Source organism: Motacilla alba, chromosome 12 (genome assembly GCF_015832195.1).
Source record: "Motacilla alba alba isolate MOTALB_02 chromosome 12, Motacilla_alba_V1.0_pri, whole genome shotgun sequence".
NCBI lineage: Eukaryota > Metazoa > Chordata > Aves > Passeriformes > Motacillidae > Motacilla > Motacilla alba.
In genome coordinates this window covers 8,941,234-8,966,968 of record NC_052027.1, presented here as the reverse complement: position 1 = coordinate 8,966,968, position 25,735 = coordinate 8,941,234, and the positions used below count along the sequence as shown (strand labels likewise).

At 38.2% G+C, this 25,735-nt stretch overlaps 1 protein-coding gene across 1 annotated transcript in view; it reads left to right on the top strand.

The window, feature by feature from the left end:
• The window catches only part of PRKAR2A (protein kinase cAMP-dependent type II regulatory subunit alpha), a 60,362-nt gene that overhangs the window by 10,042 nt on the left and 24,585 nt on the right, over positions 1-25,735 (top strand). The window contains exon 2 of the mRNA XM_038148933.1: positions 14,857-14,892. Within this exon, the coding sequence (XP_038004861.1) occupies positions 14,857-14,892 (36 nt within the window). The remainder of the gene's footprint in view (positions 1-14,856; positions 14,893-25,735) is intronic.

Below are 25,735 nucleotides of genomic sequence, written 5' to 3'. Positions count from 1 at the left end.
GGCTGTCTTGTCAAAATACATTTTCACATGGAGATGAATCTTTTTACAGCTATATGTTGTAAGTGACTGTTGAATGTTGATATAACGTTGTTAGAAGTGTAAATCTGATGGAAGAAAAGCTATGAAACACTTTATTTTGAGATGCAGTACAGAAGTTGTTCTTGCTCATTAATTTGGTTGTGTACTGCAGCCTCAAGATTGACCAGATTAGGAGATTCAACAGTTTTAAATTTTAAAACATACATATTTATAATCTACTCAAATTTATTTATGCTTGATTTACTAAAAGAAGCTGTAACCAAATTATATCTCAATGAAACAAGGTTCAGTTGTGAATTACTGATGAATATATTGTACTGGCAGTGAAGTAGTACTTCATGTTCTGTGCTCATAATATCACAAAATTGCCAGAGATGTTAATGATGCTTCTGTAGGATCCCTCATACTCTTGTGTGCATTCTGCCTGATCAGTTTGTGTCACCTCTCAGTCCTCTGGCTGCCTCTGTCCCCTCCTGCAGGGCTCCCTCCGCCTGTGCTGGCTGCTGGAGGGGTGTGGAAGCCCTGGCTGCAGTTCACATTTTGTCACTGGAGAAGCACCAAACAATAAAATGGTCATGAATTGTAGAGTCAGTTGTGCTCACATGGAGGATCCTGCACCTTAGAGATGAGGCAAAGCAAGGCAGAAAACCTGGTGTCCAGTGTTGTGACTCTGAAGCTCCCATTACAGCATAAAATCCTGTAGATCCAGTGTACCTCTGTAGATAAATCTGTATATAGCAAGGACACAAATTGTGAGTTGGTGTGGGGGTTTTGGTGTGTTGGTTTTTGTTTTGCCTTTTTCTTTTTTTAACTGGAAAGAAAATCAGTTCCAAGTATATACAGAACTTCTTATAAGCACCTGACCAATGGTTTCTGGTTTGGGTTGTTAAAAAATGTGGTGTGATGTATTATACAATTTTTTTTTGCAATTTTTTAAACATATCATCATATTGGAACACCAGTTCTTTGAATAAATTTTTTGTAATTTCACAGATCAACAACATATCATCAGTCTTTTTTAAGTACTTAATATAAATCCACCAAAACTGTAAAAATCAGACTTCCAGAACAATTGAGCCAGCTTTTAAAATGGTTGTTCTTTTGAGAAAGACTGGTTTGAGGAAGGTAATTTACGAATTGTTCATGCAAGAATGAGCCTTCAGAGGTGATTACTTGTGCAGGATAGAGTGCTAAATCCTAGAAAGGTCGTAGCTGATCAGCTGATAATAGATGCCTTTTGTGACACTGGCTAAGCTGGTTGATAATCCTGCTGAGGTTTGTCCAGAATGTGGATACTCCTTGATTTTTATGTGGCATTATTAGAACAAGAAGTAGTTTGGTGTATTGCAGTAGTGTCAATACAGAACATCTTTAAAAATGCCCAAGAAAGTCTCAGTTTGCAGTTATGAAGCATGTGCTCATAGTAAGAACCTCTAGAAACCCAGGCTATTTCTCAGACTTGCTCTTCCTACCTTTCTTCCCTTAAAAAAAACTCAGCCAAACAAATTGAACCCCAACAGCCCCAAATCTATGCAGTGGCTGTGTCAGAATTTATGATTACCTACCTGGAAAAAGGATACCTGAAACTAGATGCATCTACCTGCAGATGAATTTTACTTCTGCTTGCATTGGAAGTTAAACTGGAAGCAAAGCATGAATTTGAATAAGCTGTTGAGGATCTTTGTGGAATTCCAGAATGGTTGAGTTTGGAAGGTGCCTCTGGAGGTCATTTTGTCTGGCCCCTTTTATGAAGCTGCACTGCCTGTCGTGGTTGCCTTGGACCACGTCCAGGCGGCTTTTCAGTATCTCAGAGGATGGAGGCTCCAGAACCTCTCTGGGCAATTTATGCCAGCGTATGGTCCCCCTGACAGTAAAAAAGTGCTTCAGCATGTGCAGGTGGACCACAGGTGGACTCTGTGGCCCCTGGCTCTTGTCCTGTCACTGAGTGCCAGTGAGGAGAAACTGCCCCCATTGTCCTTCAGTGCCCTTCAGGTATTGATAAGAACTCCTCTGAGCCTTATCTTCTCTAGGCTGACAGTGCAGCTTTTTCAGTCTGTCCTCACACCAGACATGCTCCACATCCCCTCATCTTCTTTATGGCCCTTTGCTGGGCTCTGTCCAGTATGTCCACAAGTCTTTGGTTCTGGGGAGCCCGGAACTGGACAGGGAACTCCAGGTGTGACCTTACCAGGGCTGGGTAGGAGGGAAGGACCATCTCCCTGACATAGCAATGTTGCATCAGAAGCTGTCCAGAGTACCCTGGAACCAGCCTGCCTTGCCTGGCAGATAAATGTGTGCTTTTGCCTTGAGTTAAATGTGGATGTGTGAGATTAAGCTCTGAATCAGCTTGAAGTGACACTTGATTGAAATTCCTTGTGCTCTTTTATTCAGATCAAATCAGATGACAGCACAACCTATTGCAGTTTTGTCTTATGTAAAAACACAGTATGTTTCATCATTCAAATGTCAGCAGGAATTGGTAATGAAATGCCAATATTTCATTGGTAATGAAGTGACCCAGGCAAAGAACTGTGGACTTTTATGTGCCTATTTTTTACCTGTAGGATGCTGTTCTTAAATTTTACCTAGATCCCTATAATTAATCAATTCTGAACTCAGGTTGACCTGGCAGATAGAACATGCCTGCTGGGTGTGTGACACACCAGGCTCTCTCTGTGCTGCTGGTTGTTTCTGCTGAGCTTCAAATCTCCTGTTCCATATTTTTCTTATAAATTGCTGTTTTGTAGAAGTAGTTCAGTTGTTTCATGCTGTCACATGAGATACACCCGACTGGGAGAGTGACTCCAACCTGTTTTGTCTGAGACTAAACAGCTCAGAGGTGAAAGGAAAAGCTTCTTAGGCTGTATCTCATCCGTAGCTGCCCATGTTAGTTTTTCTTTTCTGTTGTAGTCCAAACTTAAGCAGACCAGCTGCACATCACTGATGGAAAAGGCTGAGAGCAGCCCGTTTTCCTCTTGACATCGACACAGATTGAAGTGCTGCTACAATCAGTGGTCAGCAATAGGTTTGTTGTGCTCTCAGGTTGGGACTGAAACCTAACTCTGCCTTCTCAGTTTCTTTAATTTTCTACCCTTCCATCAAATGGTGGCAGATCTGCAGGTGCTGGCTGGAGACTGAGCGTGTATGCATGCCCTGAACACAAACAATTGTGTCTTCCCCTTCTGTGTAACTCCCTTATCTGTGCTGGGAGCTGCTCTGGAGCTAAGAGGATCCAGTAATCCAATTAGTCTATCAGAGGAGGGCACTGGATCATGATGACTCTCTTCTGATGTTGCCTCTACTTGCATAATTATTTTTGTGGTGGCATAAATGTGTACCTTAATGGCTTGTGGTCTTGAATTTTGGCTTTGTGTTTGTTACAGTACAGTGGCAAAGATGGTGGAATATAAATTCCCCAAGGAAATGTGTATTTCATGAAAAGCAAGTGTTGCTGTTCTTAGAGTTCCTTTGTCATTGTTACATACTGATTAGACTGAAATTTCTTGCAAGGTATCTAAGATCAGTTTGTCAGTGTAACAACCAGTTGCTTGCATTGGCCAGAGCTTTGGTTTGTGTGTATATAACTGCACACACCCGCAGAGAGTTCTCTCTCTGTAGATTGCTGCTCACTGCCCCATTTGTCAGAAACTTACAGCTGAGTACAAGCAGAAAATATGCAGGTGACTGGGAAAATGTAATTTTGTGTTACCATGGTTTGGCAAGAATTTGAAGCAAGTGATAATGCTGTTGACTCAGGGCTGGGTGTTTTTTGTTTTTTTTTTTAATTCCAAGAAAAGGGAACTATATTGTTCATTCTAGAATAATTAGTCTGACATTGTAGGAAAGTATCTTAATTCACTGAGTGCACCTGTTAATTGAATTTTTATTCAGGTGCTCTTATGTCCTTAGTAATGCTTGAGTTTTAGATTTTTAGGAATTCTTTGAGCTTTATTTGTACCATTTCATTTGTACTGAGGTTCAGTTGTCATTGTCCCTTTTTGTGTACAAGTTAAATTTGCTTAAGTATCTATCATAGTGAAAGATGTGAATGCTCAGTTGTATCAGTTTGTTGTCTCTCTTTGAAAATTATGGCTGAATATGAACCATATTTTGCTTGTAAGTATTTAAGGGTGCTAGTAAATTATATTAGCTATGGATATGATAGTCAATATTTGATTTCTCAAGATAGCTTTTATATCCTGATACTGCATTATTTAAAGACACTATCAGTCTCAGTAGGACTTTATGCTGAGCCTGCCAAGCAGCTGCCAAATGCAGATAGCCAACATTTACATTCTGTGTTGTGTGATCGTAGCTGTGACATGATTCCAATTAAAAGCTTGGTCTGCACACTGCAGATGTCTTCTGAATATTAATGTGCAGTAAAGACAGAGCAGATGGAATCTCTTTAAAATACAATGCAGTGAATGTAAAATTAAGGTTGTGTTTCTGGTGAAAACTAATAGGCAGTCAAAAATTTTCTTTTTTCTATCTTTTTCATTGCTAACCCACAAGAATATCTGTGCATCATCATCATATTTCTTTACATATAGGAGGAAATAAACTCTTCATTATGCATTCAAATCAAAATACAGCATTATGCCATATTGAAGTTTTCTCAAATGCCAGATGTACCTAGAAAAATATTAGAAATACTGCAACATTTCCTGTGCCTTAAAATGTGCGTATGCCTAGAGGACAGATAATAGTTGAAATACAGGATGTCTACGAGTTATTTGAAGAGTTGCTCATTGGAAAAGACTCTCTAGAAGTGTATATACACGTGTGTGTGTGTATTTAACTGGGATTTGGAGGTGTTCTGTGCAGCGTATCAGGAAAAGTCCATCCTGCACAGGTAGGGTAGAACAAAACTGGGGAGTGTAGAGAATGACAAGGACATCAGTGGTGCGCTGTAACCCCAAAGCTCACTGTCAGAGGAGAGCAGCAATCCAGCTGGGGAAGCGTGCATTAGTATTTATCTTCTGTGGCAGTGCATGAAACACAAAGTAAAGCCTTGGTTGTAGGAATTGCTCGAAGGCCTTAGAAACAAGCAGGGTAGGTGTGATGTGGAGACTGACAGTAGAAGAGTTTCTGTGAGAGGGGGAGTTGTACCTCTCCTCTTTGCAGCTGCATTTGTCTTCTCCTCTGGGGCAGAATGGAGCTGTGTGAGGGGAGGGTACAGGGGGAAGAGGTTACAGAAGAGGCAGTGGCAGGAGGTGTGAAATACCTGGAGCCAGTGCCCTGCTTCACTCGTGCCATTACCATAGCTGTCACATGCTTGTCTTCCACTCTTTTCAGACTTAATTTTACAGCTGCTTATACCTGAGGCTGTATAAACACTAAAGCCAGTGCCAGTGATAGCCTTTTCCATTTCATCCCTATTACCTTATGAAGATTTCCCCCCAGATCTGCATTTGGATTATATTTGTCTATTATAATTACATTGCCTGGCTAATACTTCTCTCAAAGTTACTGGCCAGACTTAAGAAAAAGTTCCTGCCTTTATTGATGGTATTTATTTGATATATGCCTGCTTTCAGAGAAGCTGGCTCTGTGCTATTCCTGAGGATAATATTAATTTGGTTAGGGTGTTTTGAAAATCTAGACCACATTGGGACTGAGAACAGAGTTGTGTATGAGGTTTGGGAGAGGACAGCACTGTCAGGTGGGACAGAGCTGTGTCTGGACCTCACTGAAGCTGGGTGGGATGGGGATGTCCCAGACTGCTGCTGTGGGGACCCTCTCATTTAGGGAGGAGTTTTGAATTTCATTGTGAGTCTAACCTCCTGTTGTGAGAGGCCCCCAGTGGGTTGTTGCTCTTGTTAGTTTTTACAGTTATTTACTGCACTCAGATGTTCAGAATAATGGTGGGACTTTTAATTAGGCTTCTGAAAATGGAAAAACAAATTCCCTTGACTGATTCTAGTGTTCTCTTTGGAGCAATGACTTATGCACCTTAGACTTGTACTTAGCAGTGGCTCTGTGCCGTGATAGAATGCAAATTTAATAATTGTGAAATGTATAAAAAATTGACTCAGGTTTATTGTGTTGGGTTTGGGATTTTTTTTTTCTTTTTGCTTGTTCACATCTATGAGCTTACTCAGACTGCATTCACCTGTATACAGCTAATTATTTTGTAGAAAGAGATTTATGCAAGCGGCGCAGTTGGAAATAGTAAAAATAGACTGATGTGCTAGATATAGTTAAATGACGTTTTTTATGACTCATTTAGGAATTATCTGCAGGACTTCCAAGTATGTTTGGTGGAACTCAGCTTTCCAAATAACGCAAAAGAGGTTTAAGTTTTGTTATTTTGTAATATAGAACAATGATTGCACCTTACAACTAGGACAAAAATCTGATCAAAAGTCTTTGGGATTTGATGTTTTAAAAGGTATGAGGATATGGAGTTAAGCCTTAGAAATCAAAACCATAGTAAAAACCAATTGAAATACAGAAAGTGTTGCTTTAAAAGAACTGTGTGTGTCAGAGTTGAATGTTGCTTTAAACAGCACTTCTGAAGTTTCTAATGAAAAGATTTCAGACAAAATTTGTCTTCATGATGTTTCAAAAATCCTGAGTACCCTGAGGTATTAATCCTCCTTCCTCATCCATCTCTGATCTCTTGTGGATCAGGAGACTGGTAAATAAAGAGGTGAGGTTTGAAAGCAGAACTGGTAGAATAGGAAGGATTAGTCAGGAGCCTTGGAAAAAGAGGAGGCTTTCTCTTCTCTGCCACTGCATCTGGTCATGGGGGTGATTTGCCTGTGTTTCTTACTGATTGGGAAATGCCTCATGGTTCCCTGGATAAGAGGCCATTATCTTTTTCTGTATGAAGCATTTATTTTAAGGAAACTTGCAGTTATTTCTTCTTGATGTGATGTTTCTGTTTCTCCACAGTCTCATTCTCATCTTTGACCCTTTTTGGCTTTTCCATTGTCAGACAATCCCAGTGAAAGTCACATTCAAATATGTTTAGGATCTTTTCCTTTTATCATCTACTTAATGTTTGGTTTGTAAGCTAAACTTTTCTGGTATTGCTAATGTGGCTCCTTAGCTTCCCTCTCTGAAATGCCTTCTTCTCTAAGCCTACTCTTACAGGCCTAGCAAATTGCCATTTTTCACTTGCTTTGTTGTACCTTCCAGTGCCTTGCCTCTTCTGACAATCCTTTGAAGATTTGTCATCTGCTTCTTAACTTTCCTGGCTTTCTGTAGCATCCTTCTTTCTCTGTGCAGTGCATAGATTTGTCTTTCTAATACTTGAAAACATTCCCAAGTCTTTCATTTCAGTCCCTGACAATCTCGGTTGTAGTATCAGCATATGGTTATATCTTTAATCACTGTGAAATGTGTCCTTTTAGCTGAGATTGTACCTCAGCACGAGGAGTTTTTCTAATTTTATGTCTGTAAAGCAAGTGCATGCCTGTTGCTATCTCTTTGATCTTCATAATATAGATTACACTCATAAAAAATCAACACCAAAAAAAAAAAGTGCTGTGTTTGGCTTGATCTGAGACGTGTCAGCAAGAAACAGGAGAGGGCTGTGTGGGTCATGCCATTGCAATGTCAGATAAAGGGAAGTGCTGCTTGATGGCTGTTCTGCTGTGCTTAGGCTTCAGTCAGGCTGTACAAACTCCTGAATTCTGGGAGCAGGCTTCTGGTCCTTTATTTGTGAGAATGAATATCTGCTGAGAAATGCAATGAAAGTGGTACCATGCATGACTGCTCGGGTTCGGTTGTGGAAAGGGGATATTGAAATAGTGATACATTGGGAACAAGGATCTTTGATTTAAAACCAAACAACACTCTGAAGGCCTTAGTCAAGAAGTGCCATCATAACCAGAGATTCACCCAGATTCCTTTCAGTTAGTCAAGCAATGATTTCTTTCTTGGATTGATTAGCTGTTTAAAGTCTGTCCATTCCAGAGTGCATGCTCATTTTTCTACTGTACTTGAAAACCAAAAAAGAGCCAACTCAAAATAGCACAACAGTTTTAACTTCATAAACATCTTTCTTTCACTGACATAAATGCTTTGCTTGTTGACTCAACTTTTCCCTTCAGAAGTTACTACATTCTTTCTATCAGAAGGGCTCTAAAAAACTTGGAAAGCAAGGGTCAGAGACTCTTCTAAAATGAGGCTTTCAGACAATGTTTCTCCATTTTGTCAATTCTGAAATACAAAATAAAAGAAAAGCAATTAAATTGGAGACCAGGATGTGTTGTGACTTTGTTTTTGTTCTGTTCTCTTGCTATTGATGACAGCTGTTTTTCAATACTGAGAAATAACAAGGTGTCTATGTCTCTGTTATTTTTACAACAGCAGACAGGAAAACAATGTTTAATAGAAATGTAATTTCTTTATTGTTTTCCAACTTAATAGATGTGAAAGTCTTTTACAGAAAAGCAAAGCCTGTGTGTACCCAATTGTGGATCATAGTTTCCAGTTCTCTGCCTTTTTGATTTTTTAATGTTCTGTGCTCCCTGTTTGTTCTCTGAAAACTCACTTCTTCCCTGATGTTCCCTGACCTTTTGTCTTCCTCCAAGTGTCTGGCATGCTTCAGCTGACACCATCAGGGTCTCTCCTGCCTGTCTAACTGTTCTGAGTTTCAATCCTCCTCTGTGGGGGGTGGGTGGGCAGAGGAATAGAAGGGAAAATAAAAGGGTGTCTGTAAAACTCTGATCTGTTTCTGTCTCTTCTGCTTCTCTGAGAGAAGTCTTGAGGAGAACTCTTGGGTCCAGAGCTGCCTCTGAAAAAACCTAAGTAGTTTGTAGCCCTTCCCCGTGGTCCCCACCTTATAAAGCAGAGATGGGGAAGGAGTAAGTGAGAATTTGCCACTATCCAGCAAGGACATCCTGAAGGAAATCATGGATATGCAACTGTTCTATTGGTAACAGTCAGAGGGAACTCTGTTTCACTTACCTGTTGAAAAAAAAAGGTTCAGATTGGTATTTATTGAAGTACAGCTGCATATCTGATGATGAAAGTTCCTTCTGCTCTAGTATGATTTTTTAATTGCCAGGAATCCTAAAAAGGCTGGTACTCGAATCGATGAGTTTTCTCAGAGTTGTGATGGTTCCTATTTATGTAAGTCCATTAACATCTTGGTGTGTAGAAAAACAGTTTGACAGCTGTAGTCTGGCACTTCCTTATCGTAACTTGATACAGCATTCCAGAGAGACAGTCACGCCTCAGATTTATACTCCACTCTGCTTCTGGTATTTCAGCTTTAATGGTTTATAGTGTCAACTCATGTGTTGTTTGGATAAACTTAATTGACTTGTTAAATTAGAACCGTTTACATTCTGTTTCTCTTTTTGTCTCTCTTCACACAGGATGATTTTGTGCCATGATCCAATGGGAAAGTACTCTGTAAATCACTGATTTGTGCTACTTGTTTGTAATAAAGCTGGTGTTTTGTGCTTATGCTCTTTGAGCTCTGAGTACTATACTACGTTTATGCCACCTACTATGAGCTTTGTTCCATCTTTCATCAGGAAACCTTCAAAAACTGGTGATTGGATTACACAGACGATCTGTATTGAATATTTGTGTGCACAATAGTTTAACTTAGTATGCTGCTGTAAATTGTATTCAGAATCACAAACAGTGTGACTTTTTTCACCCTAGTTGAAATTAGGAAATGTTCACAGATACAATGAAAAGCAAAGTGCTTGTGAAGAAAGAGAAGTAAGTTTTCAAGGTACATCCATCCAGTACAGAGCAGTAGCATGTTGTACTCTACTGTCATGCCTGGAATGCCAGTCCTTTGTTTGTCCCTGAATTTTTTTTTTTTTCCTGTGACCCTGAATTGATCTTTTGAGTTTTGTCTTTTTCTATGAGAATTTAAATTAGGATGTGTAATAAGTGGGTGGCAGTAGCTGGAAGGATGATGGTTGTACTTCTGTTCATTTCAGGCTTGTGAGTAGTGTAGAAGAACAGCTTTCCCTGTTATGGTAGTAGTGTACATCTAAAAAAGCCTGATGGTTTTTTTTTTTACCAGTCACTTTTCAAAGTCAATGACAGAGAAGGGAGCCCACGCACTGCAGGAAAAGTGTGCTTTTAGGTCTGGTTGTAAAGAGTGGTTTTACTGCCACTTGTTTGCCTTAAGTATTGTAATTGTTGGTTTGGTTTGGTTTGGTTTGGTTTAAAAACAGTCAAAATAAAATCTGTGCCCATTTTTCACCCATGGGGCTGTATTTTATACCTGCTTATAACCATAGTCAGAACTCTTCTAAGTTAAACACAGTGAGCCACAACTGAGCATCAGGTATTTCAAAGTAAATCTCAATGCCAAAGCAAACTGAAGGTTACTGGAGAAATTCCTGTTTTGTTGCTTATGGAAAGTATTTAAAAAAATTTAAAAATCCCAGTGTCTGATTTACATCCCTAATTTTTCAAGTGAGAAAACCCAATGAAATGGAGCCACTAGCAAGTGGCAGTATAGTTAGTAGTAGCCACTACCTGCATGGCACTACTGCTGTTTGATGTAATGTACATTTTTGAATTTAAGTTCTGGAATGTACAGTATTGACCTATTTATGCAATTTGTTAAAATATTTTTCATCAAATCAATGTAATGACGTACTTTACTTTGAGGAAGAAAGGTTTTTCAGTCTGAAGCAGCCTGTTAAGTGTTCCTGTCTAGTGCTTGCTTCAGTCTGTGCCTCATCTCAGTACATGTTCAGCAGACATTCCTGATTTTTCTTGAGCAGTGGAGTAGGATCATTGTCCTGAGTCAGTTCTGGCAAAACTGTGGAATGCACAGCTTGATCTGCCTTTCCACTGCCAGAATCACTTGCCTTTGGCTGCCAGGGAGGAAATTGGGCCGTTTTGCTCTCTTCTGGTACAATGGTTTAATTTACCTCAGTTTTTGTTGTGTTTACCCAATTACTGTGTCTTGGTTCCCACGAGCCAAGTAAAAGCAGGAGCTGTGCCAAAGGTATGAGACATTTTGAACTGGAATATTGCTGCACCTGAGGTTTTGACATAATGGGGAGTTTACAATGCAATCATCTCACAACAAAATCTTTTAATCTCATTATAGTTTTTGCAATTACCATATAATAACATTCATATCATTACCAGGGACATGGCCCATTGTTCAAACTGAACATGGCCCATGAGTGTGCAGCGGGGGGGGAGTTCTAACTGGAGATTAAAAAAAAAAAAAAAGAAAATAATTATTTCCTCTTTCAAAGCAGCAGTTTAATCTTGTTTCTGTAGATTGCAGATCTCTGGGTGGTACCAGGGCTGTGTGCTGGATTCACTGGATTCTTGTCACAGGGTTGTGCTCTGGGGGCTGCTCTGGTGTAGTAGGAGTTTGCTATTGGTGTGTCCATCAGCATTGCTTTAAATTAGGTGCCCTTTAGTGCTCAGCCTAGGAAGGCTGTGTTAACAGTAAATGTATTATTCTCTTCCACCCCATCTGATTTTTTGGAATCTGTCCACAGACCAGTGTAGGTGTATGTGGGACCTTCAGGAGCTGTTTCTCTTAGCAGTGCTCAATGCCAGGCTTTTCCTTCGAGTACTTCTAATGGCAAAACACAAGGATGCCACAGGAGTGGCAATATGACTGTGCAGTACTGAAAATAGTCATAAGCAAAGAGAGCTTTTCATTGGTAAGCCAGAAGGGAAAAAAAGCCCCACTAATCTTCTCTACTAGGAAATGTCAGATTTTTATCTCTTTAGCATAAAAATAGTCATCTGACAACACGTAAAAGTGAATTTTATACATGTTAGAACTGTCACTGGTGTAAGAGATGCAAACTATCATTTTAATCTTAAAAGCTTTGTGGAGGCAGAATAATAGTAGTCTCTTAACTGCCCTTAAAAGGTTATGTGTTTTTCTCATTTTTAATACTGGAAAACTTGATGCAGTTTTGATGACACTGAACCCTGCTATGGGATAAAATAATCAAGATTCTAAAAGAAGACGTTGTTGTTGGATTTTTTTCTATGTTACCCAAAGTACACCAGAGTATTCTCTAGTATATTAATTCTGTTCAAAGACATGAAAATGTTATTCTTAAATATGAGCAAGAAATGAGTGTAGAAGTCATAAGGTGGAGAAAAAAATTCTGTATGTGCAAGATGGACCCCGAAATAATGTATTTACTCACTAGTGGTGTTGATTAAAAGTATCTGAATCCATACATGAGACTGGTTAATCATTTACTGAAAACTGTTATGACCTTGACGAGGTGCTTGTACAGCAAACATATCAAATTACATTTTGAATTTAGTATTTTCTTTTGTACTAAGTGGCTTTGTAGTGGAAACTGAACTAATTTGTTTGGTCCTCACATTCTTGAAAACCTTAGAGAGCTGGTAGGCATTTGACTGAGTCTCTGGACAAAAGTAGTGCATTTTCCTGTTTCTTCAGGTCCAAATTGGCCAGTTTTAAGTAGCTACTCAGTTAGATGAGATGTGAGAGTGTACTTTTGCCGGGCAAATTACTGTCCAGAGCAGTTTTGTGTCACCACCAAAAGTTAAGAACAGAGCAAAATGTATGAACACTTTCCGATCAGGGAGTGGCATGAGTTTTGTTTAATAAACCTGCATGGATCTGTATTCCCAATGCCTGTTTCCCCTTAAGGTGGGGTGAACTTCTCCCACCCATGGTGTCTTTTGGCAAGTGGGATAAATCCTGCCCTTATTTGCAGGAAGGGTTCCTGCTGTCGTAAATCACTTAGAGGTTTGAGGAGAAAGTTGCTTGAATTCTCAGGTTTGATATTCAGTGTTTTTGAACCTCTTCAAGCTTGATGTATGAAACACTGTGTCAGTGTTATTTTTATAAGGATTATGTCATATTATAGAAGTTCAGATCTAAATTGTAAAATTCATAATAATCTTGCTTTTAATCCTGAGCTGCTTTTGAGGCTGAGCATTGTCTCCCTGTTAATAGATTTAGCTGGAAACTATGGAATTAGTCTGATTATTCCTTTCCCCTCCAACCTCTTCTGATTTCCTTTATATTTTTTTAAAAATACACAGTAATAATTTAGATCTCGTTTTTGTGGTATTAGTCTCAGTTTTGCATTGTCATATAGATGTAGGGTGGTTGTAAGTGCTCCAAAGAAGCTGAGCTCTTCTGTTTTTGCTAAGTAATCTTTTTTTTTTTTTTGTATTCTGGTGGTGCTGAGGTACTGAAAAGTTTCTAGGAAATGATGGGGTCATTAAGATTTTCATGGCAGGTATTTAATAAATCTGGCTCTGTGATGCATGTGCTTTGATGGGGTATAAAGGCTCCTCTAATTCTTAAATATTGAAAGAATGGAATAGAAAGGTTGTATCAGGAAAAATAGAATTACCTGTTGAAGGGAAGAAAAGTGGGAAAACATGAAGCAGTCAGATTAAAATGACGTTGGTTGGTAGAGGTGAAGGAGAAGAGAGTGCTTTGGCTTTGTTCCGGGTGAAACTCTACAGGTTGGTTTTGTTTTGGTTTTCTTTTGTTACTGAAGCAACTCTCACAGGCGGTACCTTGGTTACTGTAAAAGGGGGAAAGGTGCTGCTTGCTGAAGGTTAAATCCAAATCCTTGTGCACAGTGGAACCCAGGCAGTTCATCCCAGCCCGAAGCCCAAGTGCCTGGTGTGGCTGCAGCCTGAGCAAGGAAGGATCCTCCGCCTCAGCCTGTTCCAGTTTCCATCTGTGAGGCAGCCTTGGCCAGGGCTGGGTGGCTGCAGGGGCTGTGGGAGCACAGCTGGGCTCTGTGGGGACACAGAATGGGCTGGCCCAGGGTTCTCTGGCTTTTGATCCACCTTGAGGAGGGACAGCTGACCTAAAGTGCTGCAATGCTTGGCAATAATACCAAGTACATGAGGCTGCTAGCTGATGGTAGGTTAGGATAATAACCTACCATCAGGTAGGTAATTAATAGGTAGGTAGGATTGGATAATCGGTGTAGAGGTATATTTTTTCAGAATTAGGTAAAAAAAAAAAAAAAAAACCCGACCCAAAACTACTTACCATCCATCTTAGCCTTCAGGAATATGAAATTTAATTTTGAATAAATACTTACTGTCTGGCAAGTAAATGGATGAAAGCTTTATACTGAAAGACTTTCTATATAATACTTTCTATATAATACTTTCTATATAATACTTTCTATATAATACTTTCTATATAATACTTTCTATATAATACTTTCTATATAATACTTTCTATATAATACTTTCTATATAATACTTTCTATATAATACTTTCTATATAATACTTTCTATATAATACTTTCTATATAATACTTTCTATATAATACTTTCTATATAATACTTTCTATATAATACTTTCTATATAATACTTTCTATATAATACTTTCTATATAATACTTTCTATATAATACTTTCTATATAATACTTTCTATATAATACTTTCTATATAATACTTTCTATATAATACTTTCTATATAATACTTTCTATATAATACTTTCTATATAATACTTTCTATATAATACTTTCTATATAATACTTTCTATATAATACTTTCTATATAATACTTTCTATATAATACTTTCTATATAATACTTTCTATATAATACTTTCTATATAATACTTTCTATATAATACTTTCTATATAATACTTTCTATATAATACTTTCTATATAATACTTTCTATATAATAATATAATATATATTATATACAATATATTATATATAATATATATAATATAATACTTTATGTATAATACTTTATACTTTTAAGATATTTGTATGGGGTTTGTGTATTAGAAGTATATAATGATTATTCAATTAATTCATTATACTTTGTAATAATAAATACAAATGTGTAATTTTGATTTATTTTTCTTTTTTTCCAGCTCCGGTTGTTAACCGATACAACAGAAGAGTATCAGGTATGGTTTCTTTTTAATCATTCAGAGTATCTGAAATAATTTTGAAATGTGTATCCGACTAAAGGAATTAATTACATTAAAAATTATCCTTCTCTTATTGCCTTATGTCTCATAATTCTTGCATTGTTTTTGTTTGAAATAATGAGAATGGTTCCTTAATTTGCTGTAGATGCCAATGGTCAACACATTTAGAGTAAGTGAAAACAGAAGTAAGGAGGGTGCTCCCTTTTTGTATACTTATTTATTTGTTTATTTGTTTTCTATCTCAACCAATATGAAATGCTTTAAGGAGGAACTGTAACTCCCAAAAAATTCCTTTATAAGTCGATTTTGAAGAGTATCACATGAACAAAATGTTATGTGTTGATGAGAAGGTATTGCATTTTTTTTCATTTGAGGTGCAATGTGAGTTGCTTTATATGTGGTACTTTTTTTTTTCTTCCAATATTTTACTAATATTTAGCTGGTCTAAAAATTGTAATTCCGATTTAACCATTATCTTTATGAAAATGCCAATATATTCAGTGTTTTCTCTCTACTGTTGAGTTCAAGTCTACTCAGTTTGTAATTCATGTGGATAATCTGACATGTTCTTAGTTATGGTGGGGCGTTGTTGATAATACATTTATTTATATACCACATATATATGAGATAAATACACGTTTATGTGCAAAATGTCCTTACACTCATGCAGTTTATTTGCTTTTCTGCTGGTTGCTTGGATATGATTAAAGATGATTGTTTATTTATGCCACTACAAACAAATAACCGAGTATAATGAGAATTTCATAATTCCTTAAAATTGACAGTGCTGTAGTTTTGAGATATGATTACATGAGAAATCTAGGCAGGACAAAATTGCATCCTGGATGGTGGAATTTGATGCTCTGGTAGTAAATATTGAGAGTCATGTATTGTAGAGCATTTGGAGAGGCCCAAGACACTTTCTCTGCTAATTAAACTAATCCATCCTGGAACCTGCTGATGGAGAAAAATTTTAGAAATGAGGAGTGAATACGTCTTAGATTTAAATTGAAATAAAGGCCGAGTTATTCCCAAAGTTATAAAAATCAAGCCTTAATCAGAAAGCGTTTGTATCTTTTTGACTTTGCAGAACGGAAATGCGATGTTGGTGCTCACACAGTACTGAGCTGCTCTTAGTCAAAAACAGCTTCTCTCATTTAGGGGGGTCTAAAGGTTAATGTGAACAACTAAAAAGCAAATGTAAAATTGAATTGCTAACTTGTGCAATTAGATTAAGGAGGACTTTAGTTGCTTAATAATGCTCCTGCTTCAGGAAGAGCTAGAAATATTCAGAGTTTACAGTTCATGTTAGAATTGTCATGGAAACAAACAATAACAGAATATGTGTATATTACTACTGTGTTAAATACTTTCCAGAGTAAAAAAGAATAATCAATTTTCTCTCTGTATACACTGTATAGGTCATGATCAGTGTGGGATTTGTTAAAATGCAAAGGCGATGCAAACACCACCCATGTGCACACAAAGAGATGCAGTTTTCCTTCTCTTGGCAGGAAAAGCAGAGAAACTGCTGGTTTGGGGTGGGGGGTGTTTGCTGGGGTGGTTTATTCCACTCCATATCTGCTGTTTCTGTCAAGACGTGAATAGGAATGAGGCTGGGTGCTGAGCTCAGCCCCCTGCCATCATAGGCAACCACATTTTACAATCCCTTGCAGAAAATCAGTGACTGATTTCCTGGGTTTGGTGCTCTGAATTTGGTTTCACTTGTGTTTGATGCATTAGGTTTTAAGCAAGTTTTTATTCTGCAATTTTTGTAAGATAGCTTTTGTCTTTAAAAACCAAAAAATAACAGCAAACACCAAACTAATGTTGCCTTACAGATTACTCAGCATAGTAGCTACATGTTTCTGGATTTAACTAAAAAAGTAAAGCAAGAACAAACCATGGAGAAGAAAAGCTGGGACGTAATTCTTCTTTATAATTGCATTTTGTGGTCTTCTCTTCAGAAGAGCTTTCTTTGCTCTCGTCCATGTTGAACCTTGTAAATCCAACCAATATTTCTGTGTTTCCAGTGCAGTGTGTGTTTGTAAGGGGAGTGAAGAGCAGAGCACAGTTGCTTGTTGTTATCAACATTTACATGCACAAAATCATATATTTACAGAGAATTTTAAAGCTAAGATGGGATGTATTGAGGTAAACTCAAGCAAGAATTGTTCTTTTTAAGTATTTGGCTGCCTAGGGAATTACAGCATTGTCCTTGTTCACTAGGTCAAAAATTTTAATTAGAGGAAAAGTTGATAAAGTGATTGTCTATGTTATATACAGTTTATGACAGGCTAATGATTGTTCTGCTAAACCATTCAACTACAGATGTGTTCTTGGAGGCTGACAAGTGTTTCTTACGCTCTCTTACACACAGCAGTTAGAGAATCTCTTTTTAGTTGCTTTGTTAGTTTTTTAATATTAAACTTGGAGTGTTTTCTAGTTGGTTGTGAGTAGTTGCCTACAGATAACAGGATGATCCTGATTCCCCTGGTGCACTATTGAAAGTTCTAGGGATACATAAACCCATAGAATAAATCTGTTCTAATGATTACTAAATTTTCATTTAGGTGTTTATTTCTGGTTATGAAACATCTAAACTGTTTTGGCAAATACAACCAATGTTGTAAATATTTAGCTGTCATTCTTTAAGACTTACTCAAAATGGACTGTGCAGGAGGGTCATCCTGGAAGAGGGGGATTTATCTAATCATGTTCATGTAATTATTTATAGAAGTGCAGAGTGGTAGTGTTCTCATGAAGAGAAACAGCCTTTTCCACAGAATGCTTGGGGGTAGAAGGAGAAATGAGAGCTTGATGTTCCTCTGTAAATTCATCTAGTGAATAGCTGGCTTGTGTGTGGCACGTTTGGCCACGTACCGTGTTGAGATCCACGGTGTGCACACAAACAGTTGGTCAGCTCTAATTTGTATCTGAGCTTGTGGCAGACTTCATTAAAATAATCCTGTTTGTAAAATCATAAGCTATTTTGGTGGTAGAAACTAAAATGGGAAAAACCAGCTCACTGATTTGAAAACCTCCTAGCTCTAGGGTGCCACGGGCTGTGGTGCAATTTCGGTGCTGATTACCCAGCAGAGCAGTTGTCTTGCTGCTGCTCTGAGTTAGCAAATCTGAGCCTTCTGCCAGGGTAACCTGTGTTTCATGGATCGCTGACTGACTCAGGCTTGGATGGAATGGCCTGAAACCCTTCTAAATTCCTTCCTCCCAAGAACTGGACTGGGTTGAAATTCATACTTGCTTCATTACATTTCTTGATCTTCCTCCAAGCATAGGGGTTCCTGACAAACCTAATTATGTTGGTCACTTCATTTTCAGTCATGGAAGGCTGCAGAGCAGGCCAGTATCTGTGTCCCTGGCTGGGGACTGACTCGGTGCTGGAGGTGGCAGAAATCAGTGATACCTCCTTTCTCAGTTATATCAAAGCTGTTTCAAAACTAGAGGAAGAGAGCACTGATATTTGTCCCACTATAAGAACTGGTACATAACACTGAGGAGAATTTTCCTCCTGGCAGGATATGAATGAAACGTTAATTGTGTTTTTGGAAGGAAGAGTGTGACGCCCACTAGAGTCTCTCTTGTGCATAGTTTCTCCTCTTTTAGTTTTAGCATATTTCAGAAAAGTCAAGTTTTTCGATAGATTTCTGTATTACCATTTCTAGACACTTTTGATTCATTCCACAGAACACCCACTCTCCAGCAGACTTGCTGATTTCTTCTTGGGATGGGAGAATCTGACGAAATGACACCCGTACCATACACGTGTCACAAAAAGTTTTCATCTTTTTTGTACAATTATTTCTGTTTATCTGAGTGACCTGATGTAATATCTCTATTTTGCCTGTGCCTGTACTCCCTCATGAGCCTTCCTTTGGCCTCAGTGGAATGAAATTACAGTTTTCACATTCAATAACTGTAAGCAGAATAATTGAGCTATATGATCTAGGGAAGCAATATATAATAGTTGTTTCCTCAATAGTAACATGACTTTCAGGATCTGTGCCTGTTTTCGTATTAATATAAAAAAGAATCAAAAGAACAAGACTTGCCTCAGTTGGTCCCTTTGGTGGGGCAGCTTTCAGCAGAGACTCAGTGGAGTGAGAAGGATCAAATCTCTTCTTGGAGCTGGTGCTAAACCCTCCCCTAAGATGGGGCTGCTGAATAAAGGTTTCGTGTGTAGAGGTTAATTTTGTTGAAATGGGACTGAATCCTGTGTTCCTGTGTATAACAAACATTAGCATGGTGTGGAACCCTGACAGTTGCCAATTGTCTGTGTCCAGCAGATGCTGGGTTCAGAATCGGTACTTTCCATGTTTCTCTTGTCTCTAGCAATCTGATGTGACACTATGGCTTGGTGTTGTGGAGTTTTTTGGGTTTGTGTTGGTTGTTTTTTTTTTGTTTTGTTTTGTTTTTTTTTTTTAATAATGTGTAAATCAATATTCCCTGACAGTTTCTGGCTTTTTCTTCCCTCATCACATAAGCTTCAATAAGAGGTCTTGACTATTGGTTCTTCCAACTCATTGATTCTTCTCTATTTTGATGGTGGTGGGGACTCTTTACCCTGAGCTCTTCATTAGTCTGGCTCCTGCCAAAGATGAGCAGTCATCTCATAATGTACATATGGTGCTGAAGTCTGATATTCCTCTGCTTTCTAGTGCAATACAGCATTTTCTTCACACCCAGCCAAGTTGAGATGTCAGGATATGATAATATTACACATAGTGAATTCCTTTTGGTAGCTTCTACTGTTTTAAAATGACAGCTTTAACAAAAATCATTTCCTAATAAAGCTTTTCTGTTAATTATTGCCACACAGCAGGTTAGTATTTGGTAAAAAAGACTGTTTTGGGACCCTGTTAAATTATGACATCTAAATGGCAGCAATGAAGCAAGAGGCAACACTTCTCTTGGGAGGTTGTTTTGAGTATTTTCTCTTGCAAAATACTATCTACTACTTCAGTGATAAAAATCTCAGCACTTGAAATCATCAAGGGAGGAAGACTGAGTGATGACTGACTTTCTCTGTGCTGCTCTCTTTGCTGTGCATTTATCTGATTATCAGAGGTTGACTTGAAAATCATGATCTGGTTTCTTCTCTTGAAGCTATGTAATTAATTTCTATATTGATTATTCACCATCTTACAACACTGATGGCATAATAACTTCTGCTGATAGATTTTCAGGCAGGTGATAAATGAGAAGAGACTTCTGAGTTTAAAAATTCAAATTTTTACAAAAGGCACTGTTTTCCTATATCAACACCCTGAAGCTTCTGTGGGTTTTTGCTAGCCCTAATGATTGCAAAACCAGTATCATAACTACAGGGAAAAGAATTCATTTAAAAAAATGTTGATATGAGCAAAAGCCAAGCATGTGGGATGACAGATGAAAGTGGTGATAAATTGTGTGGGTGCTCTCCTGTAAGAAAGTGTCTGAATCATTATTCGTTTAACAAAAAAAGCTTGTTTTCTCTGTTTGCAATATTGGGACTTATTTAAAAATTCCTGGCATGTGATTGACGTTCAGTGAATAATAAAAAGCTTATTTTTGGAAATTAATAGTCATGACTTCACAATTACTTGGATTTCACAATGTTGTGAACAATTCTGCAGGATTTTTTTTTAATGACATAAAGAGAAATACAGCACTGTGAGCATCTGTAATTAAAATATAAATCAGTGCCATACCTGGTCAGAAGAAATCTGATCCAGTCTGCTTAATGCACAGAAGTGCTACAGTGGAGTAGAATTAATTAACCCTTCATCTTTTTTATTTATTCTTTCTTAATAATAGTTCATGGCCAGAGTGTTACATAAGAATTAATAGTTGTTTGTCCAAAGTCAAGTGTTTTAACTGAAATTAGCCCTTAGGAGTTGGAAGCATAAGTTTAGTTATGCACATTTTTAAGCAAGTAATGCAGTATGGATCAGTTTTCCAAAAGTATTCAGGAAGCAAAAGGTGCAAGTGTTTAACTTCCATTTATTGTTTTACATTAAAGGTCTTTAACAAGCCTACATAAATGTTGGTCCATATCTTTGATACATAAATACTTTTGAAAATATCAGCCTTCAGCTGATGATTGAAATAAAATTTAGTTCTCCCTTTGGTAGGTTGGAATTTGACTTTTCTCTTTCATGTGATAGAGAATTGGTGTGGTTTTTTTTTGTTTGAACTCAGGATGATTTTTAACATGGGAATTAAAGCCCAAATGAAAATATTCCACCATGGTTTTTTGGTCAAACACACGCATCTCAAAATGCCTGTCTAAAATACAGGCTAAAAAAAGGCAGTTTTATACTTGATGCAAAACCTGGTGCTGTGATGTCTCTTTAGAGTGACCTCAGAGTCAGATGTGATTGTATTTTTCTTGTGAATATATAAGGCTGCACTTTATCCCTATTTTAATATGAAGTTTTAGACAGAGTCAGAGATGTTGTTATGCTCTATATTGATTAATACACTCACTCAAGTTTAAGTTGCTGTAACTTCAGTTTAAATGTGAAATAGGTCAAATAGTCCATCCATGGAGAGCAGAAAAGTTTAAACAGACTTGATTTAAATTTGAAAGGATGTACTTTCAGGAACTTTACTTGGTAATTTTTAACACCAGACCACCTTGCTGAGTCTGTGTGTAGCCCAAATTAACAGAAAACTTTATAGGAATACAAAAAACTCACTATGAGGAATATAATGGCAGAATGAAAGCTCACTACAGGAAATATTAAAGGTGTGTAAGGAACTGCTGTGAGCCCTCATTTGTAGAGAGACTTGAGTCAGGGCTTGACTTTGGAGGTGGCTTGTGTGTGGGTACTTGGCTGCCTGAAGCACCTACCTGATTTGATGTGGTTTTCCCATGTCTCCAACATTAGGAGAGGAAAGACCCTAATTTTCTTTAACTCGCTAATCTTCTCTAATGGAAAAACACAAAAATGGTCAGAAATATAAAGCACACAAGTTCCAGCTGATTAATTTCTATCCAATATTAGTCTTTTGCTGGACACTTCAAGTGTGCATTTCCTGCAAAGACAATCATTTATTCAGTGAGATGCTGAAGTCCAGAGTTGGCTGATCCTGGAAAAGAATGAGTGAAGAAGGAGTCACACCTTTGCCATGGCTGGTGCTCACCAGGGCATTGGAATTGCTCAGTAGCCACGCAGGAATGGGGGGAGCTGCCAGGCTTTTCTTCAAGGGGTCCAACAGTAACTTCCCACATTTCCTGCTTTTCCAGTGTGCCAGGAAAGGAAGCAGCAGTTTCCAAGCACAGGGACTTGGGGGCTTCCACGTAATTCCTCTGCACACAATCCTTTTGTGCCAAGCCATGCTAATTTTTTGATTGTTCCTGGTTGCTACAGGTTAATAGGTGTTAGTTGTTCTGTTCAGGGTAATGTGGTTTTTAACATATTTGGACATTCTTTAGAAATCTTTGAAAATCGTATCATATAATTGATTTCAGAAGTGCCTTTTAACACTTTGGCATGCTTTGGTTGTCTGTCACAAGAGATGTCAGAAGGAAGTAGGTAATCTTTATTGCTAAATGAAATTTTAAGGCAAAAAGTGCTTTACTGCACTTTTGTCAAGATTATTTTAAAATATTATTTGCCTTCTTGCAGGTTTAGTGGTTCATATGGCACAATTGCACTTCTAAAACAAAAAAAAAAGTCTCGATCTGTAAACTGAAAGAAAATTTCTTGTTTCTATGCTAGAAAACCACTTTTCCTGTTCTATTCCTCAGCTAAATTGTCTTTTCTATCTACAGTTTGTAACTAAAAGCCTGTAAGCTACATGCCTTTTTTGGGGGAATGTATATATTTGAGCCATTTCTTGGAACTTGTGGTGTTCTGATGTGAACTGAATGGAAAGTGAACATTCTCTGTGCTGTTTTTAACTCGGAGAAAGAATCACTGTTTCAGGCACATAAGCATTATTGGTGCTGAATTTCTGGTTCTATCTGCCTTGCTTACGTAACACATTTGGAAATGTGTTAAGATTTGTGTGATGGGCTAAACCAGAATCATTAAAGCAGAAGGCTTTCTTCTACAATTGTGAATCTGTGTGCTCTGAAATAGTAGTAGCATCATGTTTTCCAGGAGACCTTTTTTATGGCTGACTATCTCATCAGTAAGGCTCTCTTAGAAGGCTTGAACAAGGTCAGCAACATGTTTATCCATTTCAGTCTTCTGATTTCTTGACTTGCAAGAATAAAGCTTGCTCCATTTGAATTTCCCAGGCTTCACCACATGGAATAACGTATAACCCCAAAATACCCTGCTTCCATTTTAGTTTTCTATTTAAATGTAGTGAGGGGAATTGGAAACAGAAGTAGCAAATTGTAAATTACTGTTTTAAGATTGAAAGGGCAGTATTTTGCTTTTGGTAGTTACTATCAGTGTCAGAGCTGTTTACTCCAACAAGCCGCCACGTAGAAAACATTCTTATTTTTGTTAGTCCTCAACCATGATGGAAGTATTTTTGTTATTTTCATGCAGACTTACCTCTTACTGCAAGTTCCAGAGCACCCCAGTGTCTGATGGGATGCTGGGCTCTCTTCTTGTGAGCTGAGCCGTGGAAGCCCAAAGTGCAGGAGCCCCAGGTGTGGCTTAGTTAGCAGATGGTTCTGTGAAATCAGGCAGTATTGTCCCTTGGCTCCTCCAGCTGTACAGGAGAGACCTGCAGAGTGTTTATTTTATCACCAGAATGCTTTCATCATAGGTCCTCTGGAAACTCTAAATTTTCAAATTATCAAAAATTATAGTCTAGGAATTACAGCCTCGTGAGTTTGTCATTATTCCCCTGCAGCATGTGGCTTCAGTGAGGTGAGAGAGCAAAACCCTCCCATGTGTGAGCGTGCAGAGTGGAAGGGTAAGCTAAAACATTTGGCATAACTCATACATAAGGGCATTAAGTAAAAGTTGTGCCTTGATACAATTAAATAGGCAACTGTATGAAGCAAATACAACGAAAAACAGCTGTTGGTTTAGTTGGGAAAAAAAAAAAGGCAAATGTCATGTTCATTTGGTTATGCCAGAGAGGTAGGAGAAGTGCTTAGGAGAATTCTGTCTCTAGTCCTACACTGGCACAAGTATTTAATTTTAATTGCTCCTGAGTAGGAGGAGGATTTAAATAAAGATATACAAGCTGAGGATTGTCTTCTGAAGTTTTGTTGCAGTTCAGTAAGACCCCCAACAAGTTGCCTCTTAGTATGATAGGGAAAGTCCTTTCCTACCAGATCCCTGGAGCAGAGGTGCTGTGAAGCCTTTGGTCTGTGGTTTGTCTGGTGCTGTGTCCCTGAGTCACTTGAGCTGGGGGTGGTTTCCAGGCCAGATCCTGCGGGCTGCAGAAAGAGTTAAGCAAAACAAAACAAAAAACCAACCCTGAACAAAGCCTACCTAGGAATAATAATTAAGTAGGAACACAGTGTATCTTGTTAAAAGTGCTTTATGCTTGTCTTTAAAATCTGGTTGAAGCAGTATTGTCTCCTTGTACTGCTTTCGTTATATGTGTGTAAAGATAGGAATCTAAAAGCGACTGTGATTATTTACTTTCCGTTTATTATTCTAGTTCTTTCATCATGAAAGTTCTCGTTTGCCCCTAGGGAAATGTAATTTTAAATGCTTTGCCAAATCTTTCTGTAGTAGAAGAAAAAATATTTTAATGGCTGTTCTGCTGTAAGGCATTGTCTCAGTTGTTTTACTGTACATATGATGATAAAGCCTTTTAAAGAAACACTAAATCAGATCTTTATTAATCTGCATGAATGTAATAAGAAGATGTGAAAACTGCATTATTCAGAATACATAAAGCAAATGCACTTATGGAAATAGTTGTCAGCCAAGTGTCATGATTCTAAAGGGCTTATTGTGTTGCCTGTACTTATGCATCTTGGGAGAAAAGGTGTCTGTGCATGTAAAGTTGGATTTCCTGCGAAGGAAAAAACCCCATTATCATAAAAGGTGGCATTTATAATTGATTGTGCAGTCTGTTCTGAACTTGTTACTGAAAAGTAGTATGAAGTGGGAGTGTGTGACAGTGTCACAAGCCATTGTCACCGGAAGTGTTGCATTTTTCTTTTGATGGAAAGAGAACAAGCTGGAGAAGTCTGATTTAGATAATGCTGTTGGAAGGTACATAATCATGGTGAGGAAATGGTTATCAGAGATTTCTAAAAGCAAGGCTAGCAAGCACTGTAACAAATCATGCACTTCTCTTGGTAAAAATGTTTATCCAATGGTGAACGAGAGTGGGGTCTCTCCGAGCTCTACGTTGGACCTCAGTTTTGCTGCTCTGTTGGAGTCATGGGCCTTGAGGAATGTAGGTAATGTCCACATCAGAGCTGGGCATTTTCAGGTGGACTCTGGGCTGTGAGCAAGGCTTTGGGTAGAGCCAGGTGAGCACTTCAACCTGTTGTGCCAGGGCGGCTTTCTGCAGAGCTAGGTGAAACAGTGCAGGGTGTTAGGGTCTTAGGGGCTCCATCAGTGTCTCATAGGCTTCTTTGCCTGGCAGAGTGATCTGTGCAGCTTTTCAGCCTGAGCAGGCTTTGGGACCAAGTGTGGAGTGTGCCTGAACCTGTAATCCTGACTGGACAGAGCTGGTTTGGCACAGCTGTGCTGAGTCTGTGCCTTTGTAGTTAATCTGTAACACAGAAGAACTCTGCCTGTGAAAAACCTACTTGATTTAGTTTCCTTTTAATTTAAATGACATTTGAAGCTGTTTCAAGAACTGAAAATCCATTCTTTTCCTTTCCCCCTGAAATGAATCATTTCTAAATATTTCTCCACTGAAAAAAAATCTGACACTTGAT